Source organism: Leptonychotes weddellii, chromosome 8 (assembly GCF_054177405.1).
Source record: "Leptonychotes weddellii isolate Sample4059 chromosome 8, ASM5417740v2, whole genome shotgun sequence".
In the NCBI taxonomy this organism is placed as follows: domain Eukaryota; kingdom Metazoa; phylum Chordata; class Mammalia; order Carnivora; family Phocidae; genus Leptonychotes; species Leptonychotes weddellii.
The window spans coordinates 11,346,702-11,365,173 of record NC_138376.1 but is presented as its reverse complement, the minus strand read 5'-3'; the positions used below and the strand labels follow the sequence as shown (position 1 = coordinate 11,365,173).

At 42.8% G+C, this 18,472-nt stretch overlaps 3 protein-coding genes across 5 annotated transcripts in view; 2 read left to right on the top strand and 1 right to left on the bottom strand.

Annotated features, from left to right (window-relative positions):
* Window positions 1-8,011, top strand: part of SIRT5 (sirtuin 5) — a 28,331-nt gene extending 20,320 nt beyond the window's left edge. For all 3 annotated transcript variants that reach the window (XM_081827656.1, XM_081827658.1, XM_081827657.1), the window contains one exon: window positions 6,266-8,011. In XM_081827656.1, the coding sequence (XP_081683782.1) occupies window positions 6,266-6,341 (76 nt within the window). In that variant the 3' untranslated portion in view covers window positions 6,342-8,011. The remainder of the gene's footprint in view (window positions 1-6,265) is intronic.
* A 1,738-nt stretch (window positions 8,012-9,749) lies between these two features.
* Window positions 9,750-13,827, top strand: NOL7 (nucleolar protein 7). The gene is made up of 8 exons (XM_006746862.3): window positions 9,750-10,066; window positions 10,148-10,208; window positions 10,887-10,945; window positions 12,381-12,412; window positions 12,644-12,731; window positions 13,075-13,196; window positions 13,274-13,351; window positions 13,643-13,827. Exons 1-8 carry the CDS (start codon window positions 9,801-9,803, stop codon window positions 13,717-13,719), a joined length of 783 nt encoding a protein of 260 aa, XP_006746925.1. The 5' UTR covers window positions 9,750-9,800; the 3' UTR covers window positions 13,720-13,827.
* A 737-nt stretch (window positions 13,828-14,564) lies between these two features.
* RANBP9 (RAN binding protein 9) overlaps window positions 14,565-18,472 on the bottom strand; it is a 66,050-nt gene continuing 62,142 nt past the window's right edge. The window contains exon 11 of the mRNA XM_081827527.1: window positions 14,565-15,523. Within this exon, the coding sequence (XP_081683653.1) occupies window positions 15,393-15,523 (131 nt within the window). The 3' untranslated portion in view covers window positions 14,565-15,392. The remainder of the gene's footprint in view (window positions 15,524-18,472) is intronic.

Sequence of the window (18,472 nt, the reverse complement as noted above, 5' to 3'; positions counted from 1 at the left end):
ACACGGTCTAACAAGGGAAGAATTTTCTCTTATATCTCATGCATGATAGATTTGGGTTGAATTCTATGCTAGGTCGGGGCTCAGCAAACTGCTTCCTGTAGGCCAAATTCACCCAGCGTCTGTATTTGTAAATAAAGTTTTATTGGAACTCAGCCACGGCCATGTGTTTCTGTATTGTCCACGGCTGCTTTTGCACCTACAACAACACAACTGAGTCATTGCAACAGACACCGTCTGGCCTGCAAAGCCTAAAATATGTTCTCTGGCTCTTTACAGAAAAAAGTTGGCCAACAGCTGCTCTAGGTTAACGAGAGAAACGAAAACTGGGATAATACGTCCTTTTAACCTAATTTCCTTTTACCTAAACAGGGAGCAGGATGCTGCCTACACTTTAAACTTGGCTCTCACAGGACATCTGAGACCTTGCTCAAGTTGTTTAGATTCCTTGCCCCAATTCTAATTTAGAGACGAAGTCACAGAATTTGCCTCCCACTGAAATGTATTAATATTTTCAAGGTGTTAATTAGTTCCGGTTTTGTTTTTGTCATTTTCCCTATCCCCGATGGTTGTCTCCGATGAGTTCTGCCAAGCCATTACGGTTAGAGTAGACCCTAGGTATTTTCCGATTGGGCTTCAAGGTTTTGACTGTTATTCAACCCCCGAGGTCCTCGGCACATGAGGGTCTGTGCATTTGCTGAGACAGAAATGGGATTTGTGCTCGCCTGAGAGATGGTGTGAAGGGCCTTCCAACACGTTGGGCCTTCTGTGTCCCCCTGACTACCATCTTTGAAATTTTCTAAACTTTGGAATTCAGTTGAAGTCCACAGATATCTGCTAAGTACCTACTAGGTACTAGGTACTAAGTACACTGTTCTAGGTGCTCAGGATAGGACATATCGGTAAACCAAAAAATCTGCCATGTGAAGATGACATTCTAGTGGTGGAGGCAAACAGTAAACAGGAAGCATAATAAACGTGCAAATGGTATAGCAGGCAAGAAGGGGGGCAGCAGGCTGTGGCAAAAAGCAAAGGTAGAGCTGAAGGGGAGTGGACGGGTTGCAGGATTCAGCTGGGTAGTCAGGGCAAGCCTCACTGAGATGTCTGAGCAGGCTTGCAGGAGGGGACGGAGTTAGCTAAGGAAATTGTCTGGCTAAGGGCGTTCCAGACACAGGACTGCCTGGAGTGGAGGCTGCAAGCCATGCACGCCTGGGAGGTGGGAGGGACAGCACTGGAGGTCAGTGTGGCCAGAGTGGAGGGGTGGGGGGGACGTCCCAGAAGAGGCGGTCAGTAAGGTTGGGAGGTAACACGTTTCTGCACGGGAAGAAGTGCCCCCAAGAAAGCCAACTGTCAATGGAGTTTATAAATCGAAGGAGTTAGCTAGAAATGGTTTTATAGATTGCTTTAATTATGTATTTGCTCATCAAGAGTGTAGAGTTTACTTTTAGGTTTTTTTTTAAAGATTTTATTTATTTATTAGAGACAGAGATAGAGAGAGAGCACGAGCAGGGGGAGAGGCAGAGGGAGAAGCAGGCTTCCTGCTGAGCAGGGAGCCGACATGGGGCCCGATCCCAGGACCCCGGGATCATGACCTGAGCTGAAGGCAGACGCTTAACCGACTGAGCCACTCAGGCACCCCAAGAATTTACTTTTAATTTACGGATGACTGCAGTTGGTAGGAAGTCCGATGCCCGGGTGAGCTGTCATGGCTGGGTAGTAAGGGCCCTACTCTTGGCTCATGCAGCTGGGCTCTTGGTTAGTCTGTTCATCAAAAAGTCATGTAAAGTCAGAATAATTTTAAAAGGACACATAGATGCCTTAGCAAAATATACTTAAAGATACTTAAAAATATTTAATTTTATTTATTTAAAATATGTTTGTTTATAGCAAAACTGCATTCATTTATTTTGTTTTGCTTTGTTTGATAGAGCTGAAGGCCTTTTCTGTAAGTCGGGACCTGCTGATTCTGCTCCTCATCCTCCCAGTGTTCCCTAGATGCCCCTGAAGATAAAGATCACCCCAGCCCTTATTTTGTAAAACAAAACAGACAGCCAAAAAAAAAAAAAAAAAAAAAAAAAATCAGATCCCACAGCGCTAGTCTAGACTTCCTGAGTCAGAATTTCCAGGGCGTGAGGAGGACTGTTTGTATATTTGACAAGTGGCCCAGGTGACTCTTATCATCTGGGAGCCTGGGAAAACACTGGATTACGACCTCTGGTTTGGATATTTTTCTACTTTTTTTTCTTTTTTAAAGTGCAACAAGAACTTATGAAAAGAAATTTGTGAAGCAACCTTCCCCCTAGTCTTTCCCACCTATACTAATTTATTTATTTTTAAAAGATTTTATTTATTTGTCAGAGAAAGAGAGGGAGCAAACACGAGTGGGGGAGTGGGAGAGGGAGAAGCAGGCTCCCCGCTGAGCAGGGGGCCCGATGCGGGGCTCGATCCCAGGACCCCGGGATCATGACCTGAGCCGAAGGCAGCTGCTTAACCAACTGAGCCACCCAGGCGTCCCCCACCTACACTAATTTAATAGAATTATTTTTAGTGACCTCCCATGTCTTTCCAAAGCATACATCACATTTTCCTAGGAGCAACCGTCTTTTAACCACTGTATTTTGAAGGTTTATTGCATAATTTTTTTCTCAAATTAGATAATCACATTAACCAATACCAGTGGCATGAACAGATTCCGGAGCAAACCCAGTGGTCCCGGTCCCCCTGCTGCTGGGGGGCGGGGGGGCGGCGTGTGTGTGTTGGGGGGGGTGCAGGGTGCTACAACATGAGTCTTCAAGCACTTTTCTTCACGTACCTCTTTTAAACTTGACATCTAAAATTTTGTATTAGGGGCGCCTGGGTGGCTCAGGCAGTTACGCGTCTGCCTTCGGCTCAGGTCATGATCCCAGGGTCCTGGGATCGAGTCCCGCATCGAGCTCCCTGTTTAACGGGGAGCCTGCTTCTCCCTCCCCCTCTACCTGCTACTCAGTCCACTTGTGGTCTGTCAAAAAACAAAACAAAACAAAGCTTAAAGTAAAATTCTGTATCAAAATAGTTGAAAAAGATTTGATTCCAAGTGTATTGGAAATAAAATACTATCATTTTAGGATAAAACCGCCATTATCATGGTTTTAAATATATCCAGTGTGAATGTTGCCTCCACTCAACACCCACCATTATGTATTTACAAAGTAGATACACAAGTCCTTTTTAACAACCTTCACTGTTTTCCTCCTTGAACTCGTATTTCCATTCTACTTTCACCACAGAAATTTATATTCATGTAATATATTTTTATGCTTAAAAATCTTTTGTTGACTCCCTTATTATATTTCTGCAGCAAAATGTGGTATGAACCATTTGTTTTCAATTTCTTGAAAACTTAAAAAATGCCTCCATATTGAACTATCACTAACAATAATTTGTGGTATTGCTGTTGAAAGCAACAAGTAAATGATACATTTTGGTTAATAATTCCATAAAAGTGAAATCTTACTGGAAATGCAGCCCTTCATAGATGCACAGGACATGAATTTTTCGGATTAGCTCCTGTGTCCCTGGCTGAGTGTTGGAAGGAAACCCGAGTTCACGCTGTGCTAGCCCAGTCCACCTGCAGTCACCAGAAACTAACCTGTAGTCAGATCAGCTTTAACCGGCTCTCTGCAAATGTGGGAGGAACATGGCGCGTGTCCCCAAACAAAGGAAAAGGTACAGTTACTATAGGATTTGGAGGGAGGGTGGAGTTTAGGTGAAATTTAAGTGAAGCTGTTTTTGGTAGACTGAGCAGCAAGCAGGGCTGTGTGGGAGTCGAGTGCAGTCTGGCTGGAAATGTGGACGCAGGGTTCCGTTTCCCTGGAGACCGCAAACTGAAGGTAAAGAGGTAAAGCTGTTCAGACACCCCTGTGCGGAGCCCGGTCCCAGGGTTAGAAAGCAAGGTTGCTGCTCAGTGGCAAAGTGACTTGGGTCCCTCAAGCACATTTATCCTTTACCGCTGTAATTTCCAACAGCAGTTTCTGACAGCTTATGATTTTAGAGTACAGAATTCCTTGGTGAGTAAAAAAGCAGTCGTCAAAGAAGGGAGTTGTTCTGATAGTTTGTGCATCGTCCTGGGAAAGAAATATTGTTTCCTATTTGCAGTTGGCTTCATCAGCGTCTCTTATTCTACCTAATGTGAAGGGGGGCAGGCCAGATTGTTACTGCCAAGCTAAATTTCACCTTTCCAATGTCAATTGTAATTCTTAGCTTTTGCTTTTTATAGACGTAGGTCCTGAGAATGTGAGCCACATAATTCCCCAGGAATGAAAGGAATTTCATTATGTCATCGCCACTCAGATTTTGGACCTCTTTCCAAGTTATATGCTAAAATACACACTGTAATTCTGCATCGCATTTAGCGATGTGTTTGTTGACAGTCCTATCAGACCAGGCCCTCTTTTGGTTTTATGGAAAGCAGGAACGAAATGGCCCTTCATTGCCTAAGGATGCCTTGTCACCCAATCTCTAGAAACCATTTATTGGCTGAGATCTACACCAACATTTCAAATGTCCCTTTATCTGGCCCCTTGGACGTTTTCACACTCTGGGATAAGGCATCATGGTAAGATTTGGGTGGGGGAGGGCACCAGCTTGCTCTTGCAAAGTGGGAGAAGGATGGATGTAGAAAGGAATTCTCAAAAGTCACTTTTTTAGGAAGGAGAACATGTGCAAGTTGAGGCTATGGGAATTCCCGGAAGGTTCTCTGTGATGGGCTGTAATTTTTGAGAAGTCTGCAAGGGGCTGTAACTGTGCATGTGAGGAGCTTTCTGGTGGCAGGAGGAGTGGAGATGTCACCTGGTTGGGGATGTCCGTTAGCTGCACTCTATCCTGACAGAAGAGTATTTGAGGTCTCAGGCATTTATGATCTGTGTTGTGTCAAGAATAAGCAATATGGGGCGCCTGGGTGGCTCAGTTGGTTAAGCGACTGCCTTCGGCTCAGGTCATGATCCTGGAGTCCCGGGATCGAGTCCCGCGTCGGGCTCCCTGCTCGGCGGGGAGCCTGCTTCTCCCTCTGACCCTCCCCCTCTCATGTGCTCTCTCTCTCTCATTCTCTCTGTCTCAAATAAATAAATAAAATCTTTAAAAAAAAAAAAAAAAAAAAAAAAAGAATAAGCAATATGGGGGCGCCTGGGTGGCTCAGTCGGTTAAGCATCTGCCTTCGGCTCAGGTCATGATCCCGGGGTCCTGAGATCGAGCCCTGCATTGGGCTCCCTGCTCAGCGGGGACCCTGCTTCTCCCTCTGCCTGCTGCTCCCCCAGTTTGGGCTCTCTCACTGTCTCTGTCAAATAAATAAATAAAATCTTTTAAAAAAAGGATGAACAGTATGAATATTGAATTACCTTGAGCATGTGCTTTTTCATTTTTAACTGTGCTCAATGGGCTTTCTTCTGAATACACTAGAAAATCCTGCTTTTCCAGGATCCTCTGAATCCTGCATTCAGAGATGGGCGTTTTTTTTTTCTTCCTGTTGTATTTTTCCTTGAAGGAAGCAGGAATGAATTTTTCTTCTTTCTCCCTCCTCTTTGCTCTTTTTGCTTGTTTCTACTTTCTGACTATACGTCAGAGTTAGTCATAAGGTCCAACAGCTGGCTTGAGAGTCCTGTTCACTCAGCTACAATGTTCATGGTCTGTGTGGTACATGAGGTTATTTTTCTCGTGTCCTTAGTGCATGAGAATGCTGGGGTTTTTTAAAAAATTATTTATTTACTTATTTGACAGAGACACAGCGAGAGAGGGAACACAAGCAGGGGGAGTGGGAGAGGGAGAAGCAAGCTTCCCGCCGAGCAGGGAGCCCGATGCAGGGCTCGATCCCAGGACCCTGGGACCATGACCTGAGCCGAAGGCAGATGCTTAACGACTGAGCCACCCAGGCGTGCCATGAGAATGGTGTTTTAATTAGTATACAGACTTCGTAAAACTCACACCTTCAGTTATGAGGTTGGCTATACAATCACAAAATGCACTTTGCAATTATGTCTCCCCTATCCCTTAAACAAAATTTAGCACCTAAATTCCAGGCAGTTGCTTTCCCAAAATTCCCTTGATCACCGGGATCAACCCATAATGAAATGTCTACATCTAGAGTTATCAGAAACTAGATGAAAAAAGGGAGAACAAAGCTCATAATGCCGTATTTGTGAGAATTGGGATTTTGCTTTGGATGTAACTAAGAAATGTGTGACTTGCTGAAGTAGCCCATTCGTGTTTCTGACTCTGCTTATTTGTCCTATTTCAGGTTTCATTTCCAGGGGCCATGTGGTACCACTCTTCCTGAAGCCCTTGCTCCTCATGAAACTGAAAATGTTTCTTAGTCGCCCTGGGGAAAGAAGAAATTGTAGTATGTCTAAGTACCAGGCCACAAACAGAGGAGAACCAATCATGGGGACGGTGAGCTAAATACTGGAAAATCTAAAAATACCCTCCGATTCCCTGGCTGGAATCCCACCTGATAAATGATGGGGGCCTAGAAACAACAATAGCAAATATTCTTAGAAGAAGTCAGAGAACAGTTAAGTTAATGCATCTTATTTTGTGTGGACTTAAACATAAGATATCTTTTATGTATTTGGTTGGTTACTGGAAAGGGAAAATTTTATAATTAGATTATCTTTTAAAAAAGTAATTATCCTGATTGAATTGTTGCGATCTGGACACACAGAGAAGTAGAAGGGTAAAACCTTGGTATTTCTGATTTTTGCCAAGTTTTGATGGAAAACAAAATCACTCTCTACAGTAGGTCATTTATTGTATAAAGATCTTACCCCAAGAGATGTCTTTGTTGGGGGCTTTTCCTGTTCAGTGTTTACCATGTTTGGCTGCCTTACCTCGCAGTGTGTGGGATAGCTTACGACAAGAACTCATGCAAGGAAGGAAGAGAAAAGTAGCATCAAGATAGAAAATCAGGATGAGTAAAATAAATGATGCAAATATATGGACTCCAAGGATAAACACAGCTGCCTAAAATTGAGCACTGGCCTCCTTAGCAGCCAAAGAGGACAGGGAGATGTGATGGCTGACTATTTATCGATATCACAAACACAGAAGCATTACGGTCCCTGTGGGGGCCCCACCAAGCTTTCCCAGACACTGAATTCTGAAGTCTGTGGTTTTTTTTTTTTTTCCCCACGAACTTTAAAAAATTACCCTCATATTACCTTGGAATCAAGTAGTAAGAATAGAGCTCTCTGCTCAAGCCTCACTACTGAATGCAGCCCCCAGGGCCCTAGGAATGGCTGCTGTGTGGTCTGACTGGGAGGAGTGGCCTTTAGTAAAGAGCGTAGGGAGGTCATATATGTGCAGGTCCCTTGGATCAGATCAGCTCCCTGGGTGATTACACCTCTGGGCCACATTACCTCAGCCCCTTACAAAATTACATTTAATGCTACACCCTGGGCTTTTGTAGAAGCAGGCAAGACGCAGTCACATAAAACTTGGTCATAACTTTTAATAAATCCCAAAGGTTCTTTGCAGGAGCAAGAGGGATGTTCATAACTTACAAGGAGTAGGGCTCCTGAGGGCTCGATTCACACTTTGCGGGAGTGGGTCAAGGCATGTACACAGAGGGGGCCTCTTATAATGCAATTTTTCTACCTGAAATACCATCATTCACTGTTAATAGGTTTGTTGGGCTTCTCAAAGTTAAATCCATACATTTTCCTAGTGTTAGCAATGATGAAAGTCAGCACACTGTCTGAGCGAGTCTGATTGTATTTTTAATCTGTAATTTCCATCTGACCAAGGCCCCGATATTTCATAACTGTTCTTTGTAACTCCTCTCATCCTGGGCCTTTGGTACCAGCAGCTTTTTTTTTTGGTTGGTTTTCGTGTTTTGCCATTTTTGTTCGTGTTTTGGTTTCGTTAGAGAAGATGAAAAATTTGAAAATGCAAACTATATGTGATATTTAATTCAATTTAGTATTTACTGAATGTCTACCCTATGATAGACATTAGAAATAAAATGATCAGTAAGATATGGACCTTACCCTCAAGGAGGTCACGGAATGGTTGGGACAACTGTCATGTGAACTATTTTACAGATTGGAAACTACAGTAAAGAAATCTGTGCAAGATGCAGAGGAGGATGCAATTAGAGATGGGCGGAGTGGGGATGGGTTTAACGTTAAGGTGCTTGGAAGCCTTTAGGAGGAAGTAGGGGGCAGTTTTTGAAATATAAATAGTTCCACATGGAGGAGTATCAGCAGCGGAAACAGCATGTACAAATGCATAGCAAATGGGCAACAGCTTGGTTTGTTCAGAGAGTGATGAGTCATTTTGTGTTGTATAATGGATGGGAGAAGATAAACACAGAGATCAGGAAGGGCCGTGGATGCCAAGAAATGAAACCTACCTGGGGTTTGGAGGGATAGAAGCAGCGCTAGGGTTGCATTCACTAAGTAATGGTGAAGTCATTCTTTCACAGATTCAGGGTTTGCGCTGGACCAGCCACTGTTCAAGTTCCTGGGGTTAGAGCAGGGCACCAGGCCAACACCCTGTTCTCACAGAGCTTACATCCTAATGCAGTAGTCAGATGATAAGCTGTTAGGGAGTGGTGTCGGTGATGAACGGAGGCGTGGACAGTCCAGGAGCAGGTGGTGAGGGAACCTGGGAAATGGTGCCTGAGGTAGCCAAGCACACGTTTGGTGCTGAGCACTGATTTAAGCCTGCGTCTGTCAACTTGTTCCTGTCAGTGCCAGAAGGACTGAAAGGCATCACGTCCTGTTGCTATGGCACAGTTCTTCCCCTTCGAAGGAAATGCCACTTCTTTGGGGTGCGGGGAGTGAAGGGAGCCCAATCCGCAAATACTGATTAATTGGATCCAATGTGAAAATTAATAAAGGGAAATCTCACTAAAATGGAGTCGGGAGGTTCGGCAGGGGGAGGTCTCACGCTCTACCACTTGTCCTTACCTGCAAATCCAACAGGAAGAGACGGTGGACCTGGTAGGTGAATACCGCTTTATTACCAGACCTGGTAGGTGGATAGGGCTTTATTACCCCAGCGGGGGGAAGAAAGGCTTTCCTCCTCCCCCGCCCCCCGCAACAGCCCAGCCAATGAGAAGCCACCGTATTTCTAATCCCCAGTTTACTCCAATGGACTTTTATGACCGCCTCCCCCAGCTTCCCGGCTCCTCGATAAAAGAGAATCCACTCCTTAGTTTGGGGGACTTGCCTATGGTTTTGCCAACAGCTTGCTTACCCGGCAACTCTGCGATTCCTGAGTAAACCCATTTTTTTGCTGGTAAAATAACTGGCAGTTTTATTTTTTAAGGTTAACTGGACCAAGTGGATCGCGGTGCTAGGTAGGGCCACCGGGACTTGTGGTCCCAGGTTTCTGGGCCCCTGGACGGCACAGCCCGTGACAGCGGGACTGGGGGGGGGGGGACCCAGGCAACCCTGCTGTCAGCTTCCCAGCGGAGGAGCTCTTACGAGGCTCTCCCCTCCTAGAAGCAAGCCCCATCCCGATCTGCTCTCACTGCGGGAGCTCCGGTCGCTTATTCGGGACGGGGAGAAATGCACGTGGCGTCCCAGGCGGGGAAACCTCCCACAGGAGAAAAGGAACCACCCGCCATCCCACCCCAACGCTCGGCTCCCCTTAGGCCACGCCCTTCCCCCCCGCTCTGCGCATGCGCATGCGCCTCCGCCGTCGCACCGCCGTCTCCGCATCTGCACCTGCAGGGGGCGACGCAAGTCGCGTCGCTTGCTCTTCACGTCACGCTGCGCTTGCGCGTTGTTTCGGGGTCAGAGGCCAGACGGTCGGGCGCTGCGCGGGTCATGGTGCAGCTTCGGCCGCGCGCGTCCCGCATCCCGGAGTCGGCGATGGTGGACGAGGGCCAGCCCGCCTCCGAGGAGGAGGAGGCGGCGGAGCACAGCCTGTTGCTCGGGCAGCCCAGCAGCGGCGCGGCCGCGGAGCCGCCGGAGGAAGAAGACGGGGAAGGGGACGACGAGTTTGACGACGAGGCCCCGGAGGAGCTGACTTTCGCCAGCGCCCAGGCGGAAGCACGAGAAGAGGAGCGGCGGGTTCGGGAGTCGGTGCGCAGGTTCGGAGCCCGCCGCCGGCCGGGAGAGCCGCCCCTTCCCGTCCCGCGCGTGTCGCCCCTTACTAACTTCTCCTCTTTCAGGGATAAAACGCTCCTGAAGGAGAAGAGGAAGCGACGGGAGGAGCTGTTCATCGAACAAAAGGTTAGAGGGTAGGGAGGCGTCTCCCCTTTAAAACACCGGGCCGGGGTGGAGTTCCCCTGTGTGGTGCCACAGCTGGGGAGCCTGGGGTGGGGGAAGGTCGCTAATACGCCTTCTGACAACAGCGAGAACAAAGGCGCTCGAGCTCTTTGCTGTGCAGCGATTGAAAACGGGAGTGGGAAGAGTCGTGAATTCGAGATTCGGAGGGTTCATCCCACTTGGGACAGCTCACCATGACAGCCTAGTCATTTAGTCTCGCGGAGGTAGTTTCTTTATCCGAAATTGGGTTGCTGTGAGAATTCCGAGAGGTACTTTGTAAACCGAGGGCTGTACTGCATAGAGTATGAGTGCTTTGCTGTCTAACGCTTGGCAGATGGGCCACAGAGAACGGACTCCGGGTGGACGGGACTTAATTGCGCTCAGCGTAGAACTGTGACTTTTGGGTTGGGATACAGTGGGCAGCCTTCCCAGTCTTCACCAAGTGCTTCCAGAGAATGTGGAATAGTTTCTGAGTTTCGTGGGCCCAGTCTTCCCACAGCTTAGAGGTCGTGGGGGCAGGGCTCAGCCTAATTCATTCGTCTAGATTTTAGTAAAGCTGTCCTTAAAATCAGAAACTTCAGAAGCAAGTCGGGGCATACTGTCATGCACCTCACTGCTGATTAATTCTTAAATGTCTTTAAGAAAAGAAAACTCCTTCCAGATAACATTCTAGAGAAGTTAACTACAGCTGGACAGACTAAGTAAGTAGTGGATCTTTGTTACATACACCTGTCTATGAATTACGTACCGGTCCACACATTTATTTGAGTCCACATAATAGAAGTAATAAATTAAAAAGCTACGCAGTAGGTATCTGAATTTGGTGGGAAAGGTGGAGGGAATTAACTCCACTTTTCAGTCTTTTACCACTTTTTGTTCATTCCTGTAGCTAACTTTAGCTTCTGGGCTGATTCCAGGGTATCAGTCAATAGGTGCTTGTGCTCCTGTCCTTATACTAAGGGAGGGTAGATGGTGGTGAGTAAAAGGGAGTCTTGAAACTTAGCATTTAGTGGAGTAGCAGACAGTGTCCACAGGCTCCTGAAGCTCCTCTTGTCCCATACTTGCCTTGGCTGCTCCCGCTTCATTCATTTAGCAGCTTTGCCCTCTGTTGATGGTTAAAGGCAAATGTTGTCCTCTTCCCCATCTATCCCGTGAAATCAAACTGTAATAAATTTAGACTTCTAAATATTGGGTAATTTCTTTATGCCCCCCTTGCTTCTCCTAAATGCTTTATTTTTTTTAAATAAAGATTTTTATTTATTTGTCAGAGAAGGAGCACAAGCAGGGGGAGCAGCAGGCAGAGGGAGAAGCAGGCTCCCCGCTGAGCAGGGAGGCAGACGCGGGGCTCTATCCCAGGACCCTGGGATCATGACCTGAGCTGAAGGCAGACGCTTAACCGACTGAGCCACCGAGGCGTCTCTCCTAAATGCTTTAAGTTCAGAAGTTTAGTCTCGTATTTTTTACCTAGGCCGCTGATTCTTAAATTTTCAGTAAAAGAACTTTTCCAAAGTTAAAATCCTGAATATATTATACATTCAGATGCATTTGGTGGCATATTCCCCCTTCCCTCTTTAGAAACCAAGCTCAAATGTCACCTCTTCCTTCTCTTACTCCCCCCCCATCCCATCATCACTTTCTCCTTTGTATAGCTTTTCTGTCAAGTGCTTCTGTATGGGAATCTTGTTGTATTTTATCAGATTACATTTGTCTCTCCATCCTTTTTGTGCCTGAACTGCTGAGTTGATCCCTTATGATTTCTCTAAATAAAAGGATGCCGTCCTACCACCTTTCACTTCGTATTTCGAATACTGTTATGTAATTCACTTTTTTCTTAAGTCTTTCACTTCAGCTCTTAACTACAGCAATCTGTTATTGAAGTTTGCTAATACGCTTTCACAACTTTCTGAGAAGATACTCCATCCTAGTTATATACTAGTTTGGGAACTGGTAGCAATTCCCAACTTTTGCTTTCCAAAGTTGGGACTTTTGCTTTCCAAAACTGATCCTGAGTAAAAACTGAGGTTGGTGGTAATGAAAGGGGGTATCTTATTTATAAAGCCCGATGAAATTGTGTAGTAAGTGGAGTAATCTTTGCTATCTGCCATACTAATCAGTATTTTTATTGTTCTTCCTTAGCATAAAGAAATCATCAGGAAAGCTGAAAGAAGGTATGATCTATTCTGATTTAAATAACTTCTCGTGTTAAGTGTCAAGTGCATTTGCAGATATTTGCAGCCAAATGTTACCGGCCCTGAGAGAGTGTAGCTTGGACCTGTTCTCTATTTCTTACAAATAAAAATTGCATCGAAATTGGTATGAGTGCATGTTTAAAGTGAACTCCAGTAAATGTTTCTGCTTTATTTCTACATAATTACTAAATTGAAATAAAATTTTTTTAGCTACTTTGCAGAAGAAAAAGGAAGAATATGAAAAAGGAAGTGTTTCTAAGAATGCTAAAGAAAAGGTACAAAAAGTACAGTCTGTCGGGTAAGGGTCTTCTTTTTTTTCCACGTAGAATGTAAAGGTGACCGGAGGGAGTTAAAGTATTGGCTTATGTGGAGAAAGATGTTAATTAGTAGTGGTTTCAGATTAGATCCTCTGTGGGAAAACCAATTCTGATATTTACATAAGAACATTTGCATACTTAAAACATAAATGTTAATCGATTTCTAGTAAAATAGCCCTGTGGTTTAGTTTTATTCATCATCTGTGCATATACAAATTTAGGATTTTGGTTTTTTCACTTTTTGAAGTAAGAAAAATGCTTTTTATTTTCAAAGTAAACACGTCATCAGACTTGCTCATTTTGACCTTTTGTGTTGGTCACCAGCCAGAATAAAAGCTACTTGGCGCTAAGGCTAAAAGATCAAGATCTGAGAGATGCAAGGCAGGAAGCCGCGAAGGCTTTTATACAGAATTCTTTGTATGGTCCAGGAACCAACAGAACTACTGGTAAGTTCTTTACAGACTGTTCTCTCACTTTTTATTGCAAATTAAACAAAGAAATGATAAATAATTCTCTTTTCTAGTAAATAAGTTCCTGTCTCTTGAAAATAAGAGGTTACCAGTGAAAAAGGCTGCAGCCCAGTTTCTGAATAATGCTTGGGGTAAGATCCAGTTTATTCTCTTAGTTTTTTATGTATCGAAAAATGTTCTTTTTTAAGGAGACAGTAAATACTTAAATAATCATGAAGCATCAAGGTTTTGCTTATAATAGCTTCTCCATTAGTATGTTAAAGTTGCTTCTGAAAAACAGATCAGCGTGATATGTACGTTCATCTATACAATCTGACTTAATAAACTTAATTTTAGGTATTCATAGACTCTTGAAAACTTTTGAATTCTTTCTTGGGAATTTTATATCTAATACTCTTACTGCACAAAATTTTCTATTTTAGGAACCCAGAAAAAACAAAATGCAAAGAGGTTTAAAAGACGGTGGATGGTCAGAAAGATGAAAACTTCTAAGAAGTAAAGCTAAATGGAGAATGAGAACTTGTATGTACTTGTATGTATAGTACTTAAGTTATGTGGTTTACAGGATTAGTTTTTCTGAAAATCTAATAAATCATTTATAAATGGTTTTGTGAAGGGTCATTGCAAAAATCCTAGATCTTTTGGGGGAAGCCCCCCCCCCCCCATTTCATCCTTCTGGAGTACAATGGTGCCTTGTCGTCTTTGAGGACTACGTAGAAGAAAACGCAATTTAAAAGGAATTGTTTTTCTTTCTACGAGCCTTTTATGCATTTAATTGAAAGTGCGTCTCCCACCCGGCGGTGCTGGGTGCTGCGTGCGCCGTAGGAGTGGCCGGGGGGAGGGGGGGGCGTGGAGAGGAGAAACAGACACCTAGGGGTTTTCAGCCGCAGCTCTCAGATGCCTTCATCTTGCAGATGTTTTGGTGCTTTGGTGAGAGTTTGTTTCATAGAATACAGACTAGGAAAGAAGTAACTGAGAGAGTGCAACATCTAAGTATAATAAAGATTTCTTCTGAAAGAAAATTGAAGCCTCAGTGTACATACAGAGTTAACAGTCAGCCAAAGGATATGGTTATCTTGGTTATTTTACGGACAAGCCACATGCCATATTGAGTTTTTACAGAAACAGATTTCCTGTTCTCTGCAGCAACCCCAGTGTCAGGTTTGACCCTAATCCAGGGAGGCCGATACACTGAAGGCAGTCTGAGGTTGTGGAACTCGGATTTATAGTAGAAACCATTCATTTTAATTGCTCTAATTTTAATTAGAAGTGTGCAGGTACCTGATATATAAACTCAATTGACACTCTAGTATCTGTAATAGTAAATTTTTAATGGCTGGTTAATTATATCACTACATTTTTATTGCAATATAGTACTCATTTAAGCACTTAAAAATGGAAGGTGTACAAAGATTAAATTAAGACACGGTAAATTGACTAAATATTTGGTTTTTATATAAATAAAGGTCATAACCACACTGTTGACATGTAATACTGTTATAATACAACAGTTAAACTGTGAGTCTACAACAGAAGTCGTCTGTAGTTAAACAGGAAACAAAGTTGAAAAAGACCATGTTAAAACAAAACTACTGGGACTAACAGGTCGGGATTGTAAGTAGCAACAAACGTATTCACTCAGCTCCTGAGTATTTCAAGTTTTACAGTACACATTAAAAATGATTTCTTCCATCAACACTATAAATTCAAACTGTCGGATGTTTATGCGTTTTGCAAGTTACACTGATTGAATGCTTATATGGGAGTGGGGGTCGGAGCATCTCCCGATTTGAAGTTTACATCACCCACATGCTAACACAAACACAACTTGTTCCATTTCCTTCCCCCCTCTCCCCCAAACAAAGGCGGCAGGATTTTTTGGTTTCTTTCAGGTAATTGTTTTAAAGGATTTGTGATGATCAATTTGAACGTCTGAAATTCAGTAATATTTAACTCTTAGACAACTAAGAGGTTAAAGATGGAAAATAATTTCTCCTAACACCAAGTTAGAAAATCATTTGCATCATGCTGTAAACTAGGAAGCAATGTAAAGCGACAAAAACCTGTCCCCAGTACATAATTAAAAAAATCTAAATTTCAAATCAGCAGAGCCGGTCTACTTCCATGTTGACTATATGCCACAATATACATGTGAGCTCCTTAAATGCATAGCTAATGTAGGTAGTCTTCAACTGTGGCAAATGCACAGGATCCGATTCCTGATCGAGCCATCAGTCCTAGACATTGTGTGGCCTGTCCCATTGCTAGGGCAAGTGGAGGCTGCTTTGGCAGATTGTGGGTTTCTGAGGAAAAATGATTAAACATGGAAATAGCAATTAGCAAGACATTTTCTAAAAACTTCTCAGTTGGGAAAATAACTGCATTACTTTAAAAATTAGCAATGCCTACACTGCTCTTAATGACCTAACTAGCAATGGGAATTTCTGAGCAAATGATTATTGTCGTGGGCATGCTACTCTGACTAGGTAATATGGGTAGTGGGTATTCAACTGTTAAGAGAAATTCTTGCAGAATTAAGTTTTTTAAAAAAAAGTTTTAGATATTAACTATGACGGGAAAGATGTAATTTCTTCCCCGATATTTACAGTGAGGAGTAAGGAATATTCAGTATTTCTCTTCAACTTGACTAAAGTCAGCTGACTTACCAAAAAAAGACACCAGGTTTTCAGTAAAAGTTTCACTGCTGGATTCTCTCCCTTCTGGGGAAGAGGACCCAACTGAGGCTAACGGTCTCCAAGGCACATTGGTGAGTGTTAACTTGGGTTTCTAGGGCCTGATGATGGCTATGAGCAATGACAAAAGCAAAACCACCCTCTAATCTTGAAGGGAGTTAATTTATAATTGGTAGACAAAATATTTTAAAAATTGCCAGTAAATTAGTTTTCAGGATCATACATACCCAAAATTTGTCAAATACAGTACAGATGTAGTTAATTACCAAAATTTGTTCTTTGCCAGAGATGAAAAAATGAACTACTGGTCAAAGTGGTCAACCACCTAGAAGCTGGTGATCTCTCCTTGGGTGGAGATGTCCACATTTTAAGTTTACGTAGATTCCCAATTAATGCAATTACTAATCAGTCCTTTGTAGGCATAGTTGATAACAAAGAGCAAAAACCACAATACTGGCTGGTAAGGCTTCATATGATTGAATTTGACTCCACATTCCAAGTTTGCAATGCGGTGGGAGAAAGAAAAGATGCAGACGGAATGGAGCCAAGAGGGGGGAAAAAAAAAAACAAATTCAAGATTTAAATATATAAGAGCAAATAGGATCAAGAATGTAAGAATGAAAATATGCAAGAAAAGGCACAAAGATTGGGGAGAAAGTATGGTTTGAAAAGTGGTCTGTGGGTTAGAATTAATAAGGTCCTGGCTATTATTTGGCAAGACCCTATTTAGCTGAACTTGGATGGTGATAAACATTTTTTGCCAAGTCTAATCTAAGCAGGACTGACTTTTACAGTTCTGCCTTGAGTCAAGAACAATTTTTTTACACAAAATCAACATAATAAAAGGAATAAAAACTGAGAAGGAAACATCTCAAAAATGTCTCTTGATGGTTTATAGGGAAAAGTAACCTTGCTCAAAGGTAAGCATCTGGAGGTACGCTATTTTATTTTGGGGGTGGGGGTGGGTGCATGTGGTTATAAGCATTTTTAAGTTTTTTGGAAACAGAACTTGCTGCAATTACAATTAATACAACAACTTTAAGCACTAATTAGAGATGAAACTACAGAAAATAGCATATTTATAAATACGCACATTCACCCACAGCAATTTACTAATCTTGTCATTAATTTTGTAGGAATTGTATCAATATAAATTTAAGTACTATTTATAGCTGAACCTACATACTACATAATTTGTAGCACAGTATATAAGAACACATATATCTTGCATAATGGTCCTAAATTTAATATTTAATAAGTGAATTCCCTTAAAGAACCCAAGATACAAAAAATTCGTAAGAAAACTGGTTACTCCAAAAATTCTTTCTAAAAGATGTGGCATGCATACACACACACACACACACACACACACACACAGTGGGCTATTACTCAGCTGCAAAAAAAGAATGAAATCTTGCCATTTGCAACAATGTGGGTGGAGCTAGAGTGTATTATGCTAAGTGAAATAAGTCAGAGAAAGACAAGTACTATATAATCTCACTCACATGTGGAATTTAAGAAACAAAACATGAACATACGGGAAGGGGGAAAAAGAGGGAAGCAAACCATAAAAGAGTCTTAGAGAACAAACTGAGGGTGGACGGAGGGAAGGTGGGTGGGGGATGGGCTAGCTCGGTGATGGGCATTAAAGAGGACATTTGTGATGGGCCTTAAAGAGGACATTTGTGATGAGAATCACTGAATTCTACTCCTGAAACCAATGAGACACTATATGTTAACTAGAATTTAAATAAAAATTTGGAGGAAAAAAATAAAAGGAAAATTCTTTCCATGTCTTGAGTGATACCTATATATGAAGCTTAAATTAAGCCTTCATGATTACCTATCCATGTAGTAATTTCAAAAAGGCCATGATAGTAAACCATAATTTGCCCTACAATCCCAGCACTGCTATTAAGTTCTATTTTTACCAGTAGAGCTAAATTAATTTCATATAACCAAAGAGAATACAACACATTAATCAATGAAAATTCACGTTATTTATTATATATAAATTCTAAATCTAAGGAAACAACACAAAAGATGTTTTTAAAAATAAATAATTCTTATTCCAAAACCCCCCACTAGTAGATCTTAACACACAATGAGTAACAGTTGGCCCTTGAGAAGCAGGGGTTTGAACTGCACAGGTCCACTTCCACGTGGCGTTTTTTTGGACATAGCACAGTAATGCAGATGTATTTTCCCTTACGGTGTTCTTCACATCTTTTCTTTACATTTATTGTATGAATCCAGTACATAATGCATATAACAACACACAAGATACGTGTTAATCAAGTGCTCATGTTACTGGTAAGGCTTCCAGCCAACAGGAGGCGATTAGTAGTTAAGTTTTGGGGGAGTCAAAAGTTATATGCAAATTTTTGACTGTGGGGGGGTGGGGGGGGGTTGGTACCCAAAGGGTCAGCTGTAATTAACTTTATAAGAGCAAATAAATGGATTAAGGTTCAACTGTGAATACTTCATTCCTTTACATTCTGGCCACGAGCCCTGGCCCTCTACGTGTCTCCGTGTCTAATGTTCTCGAAGCTACTATTT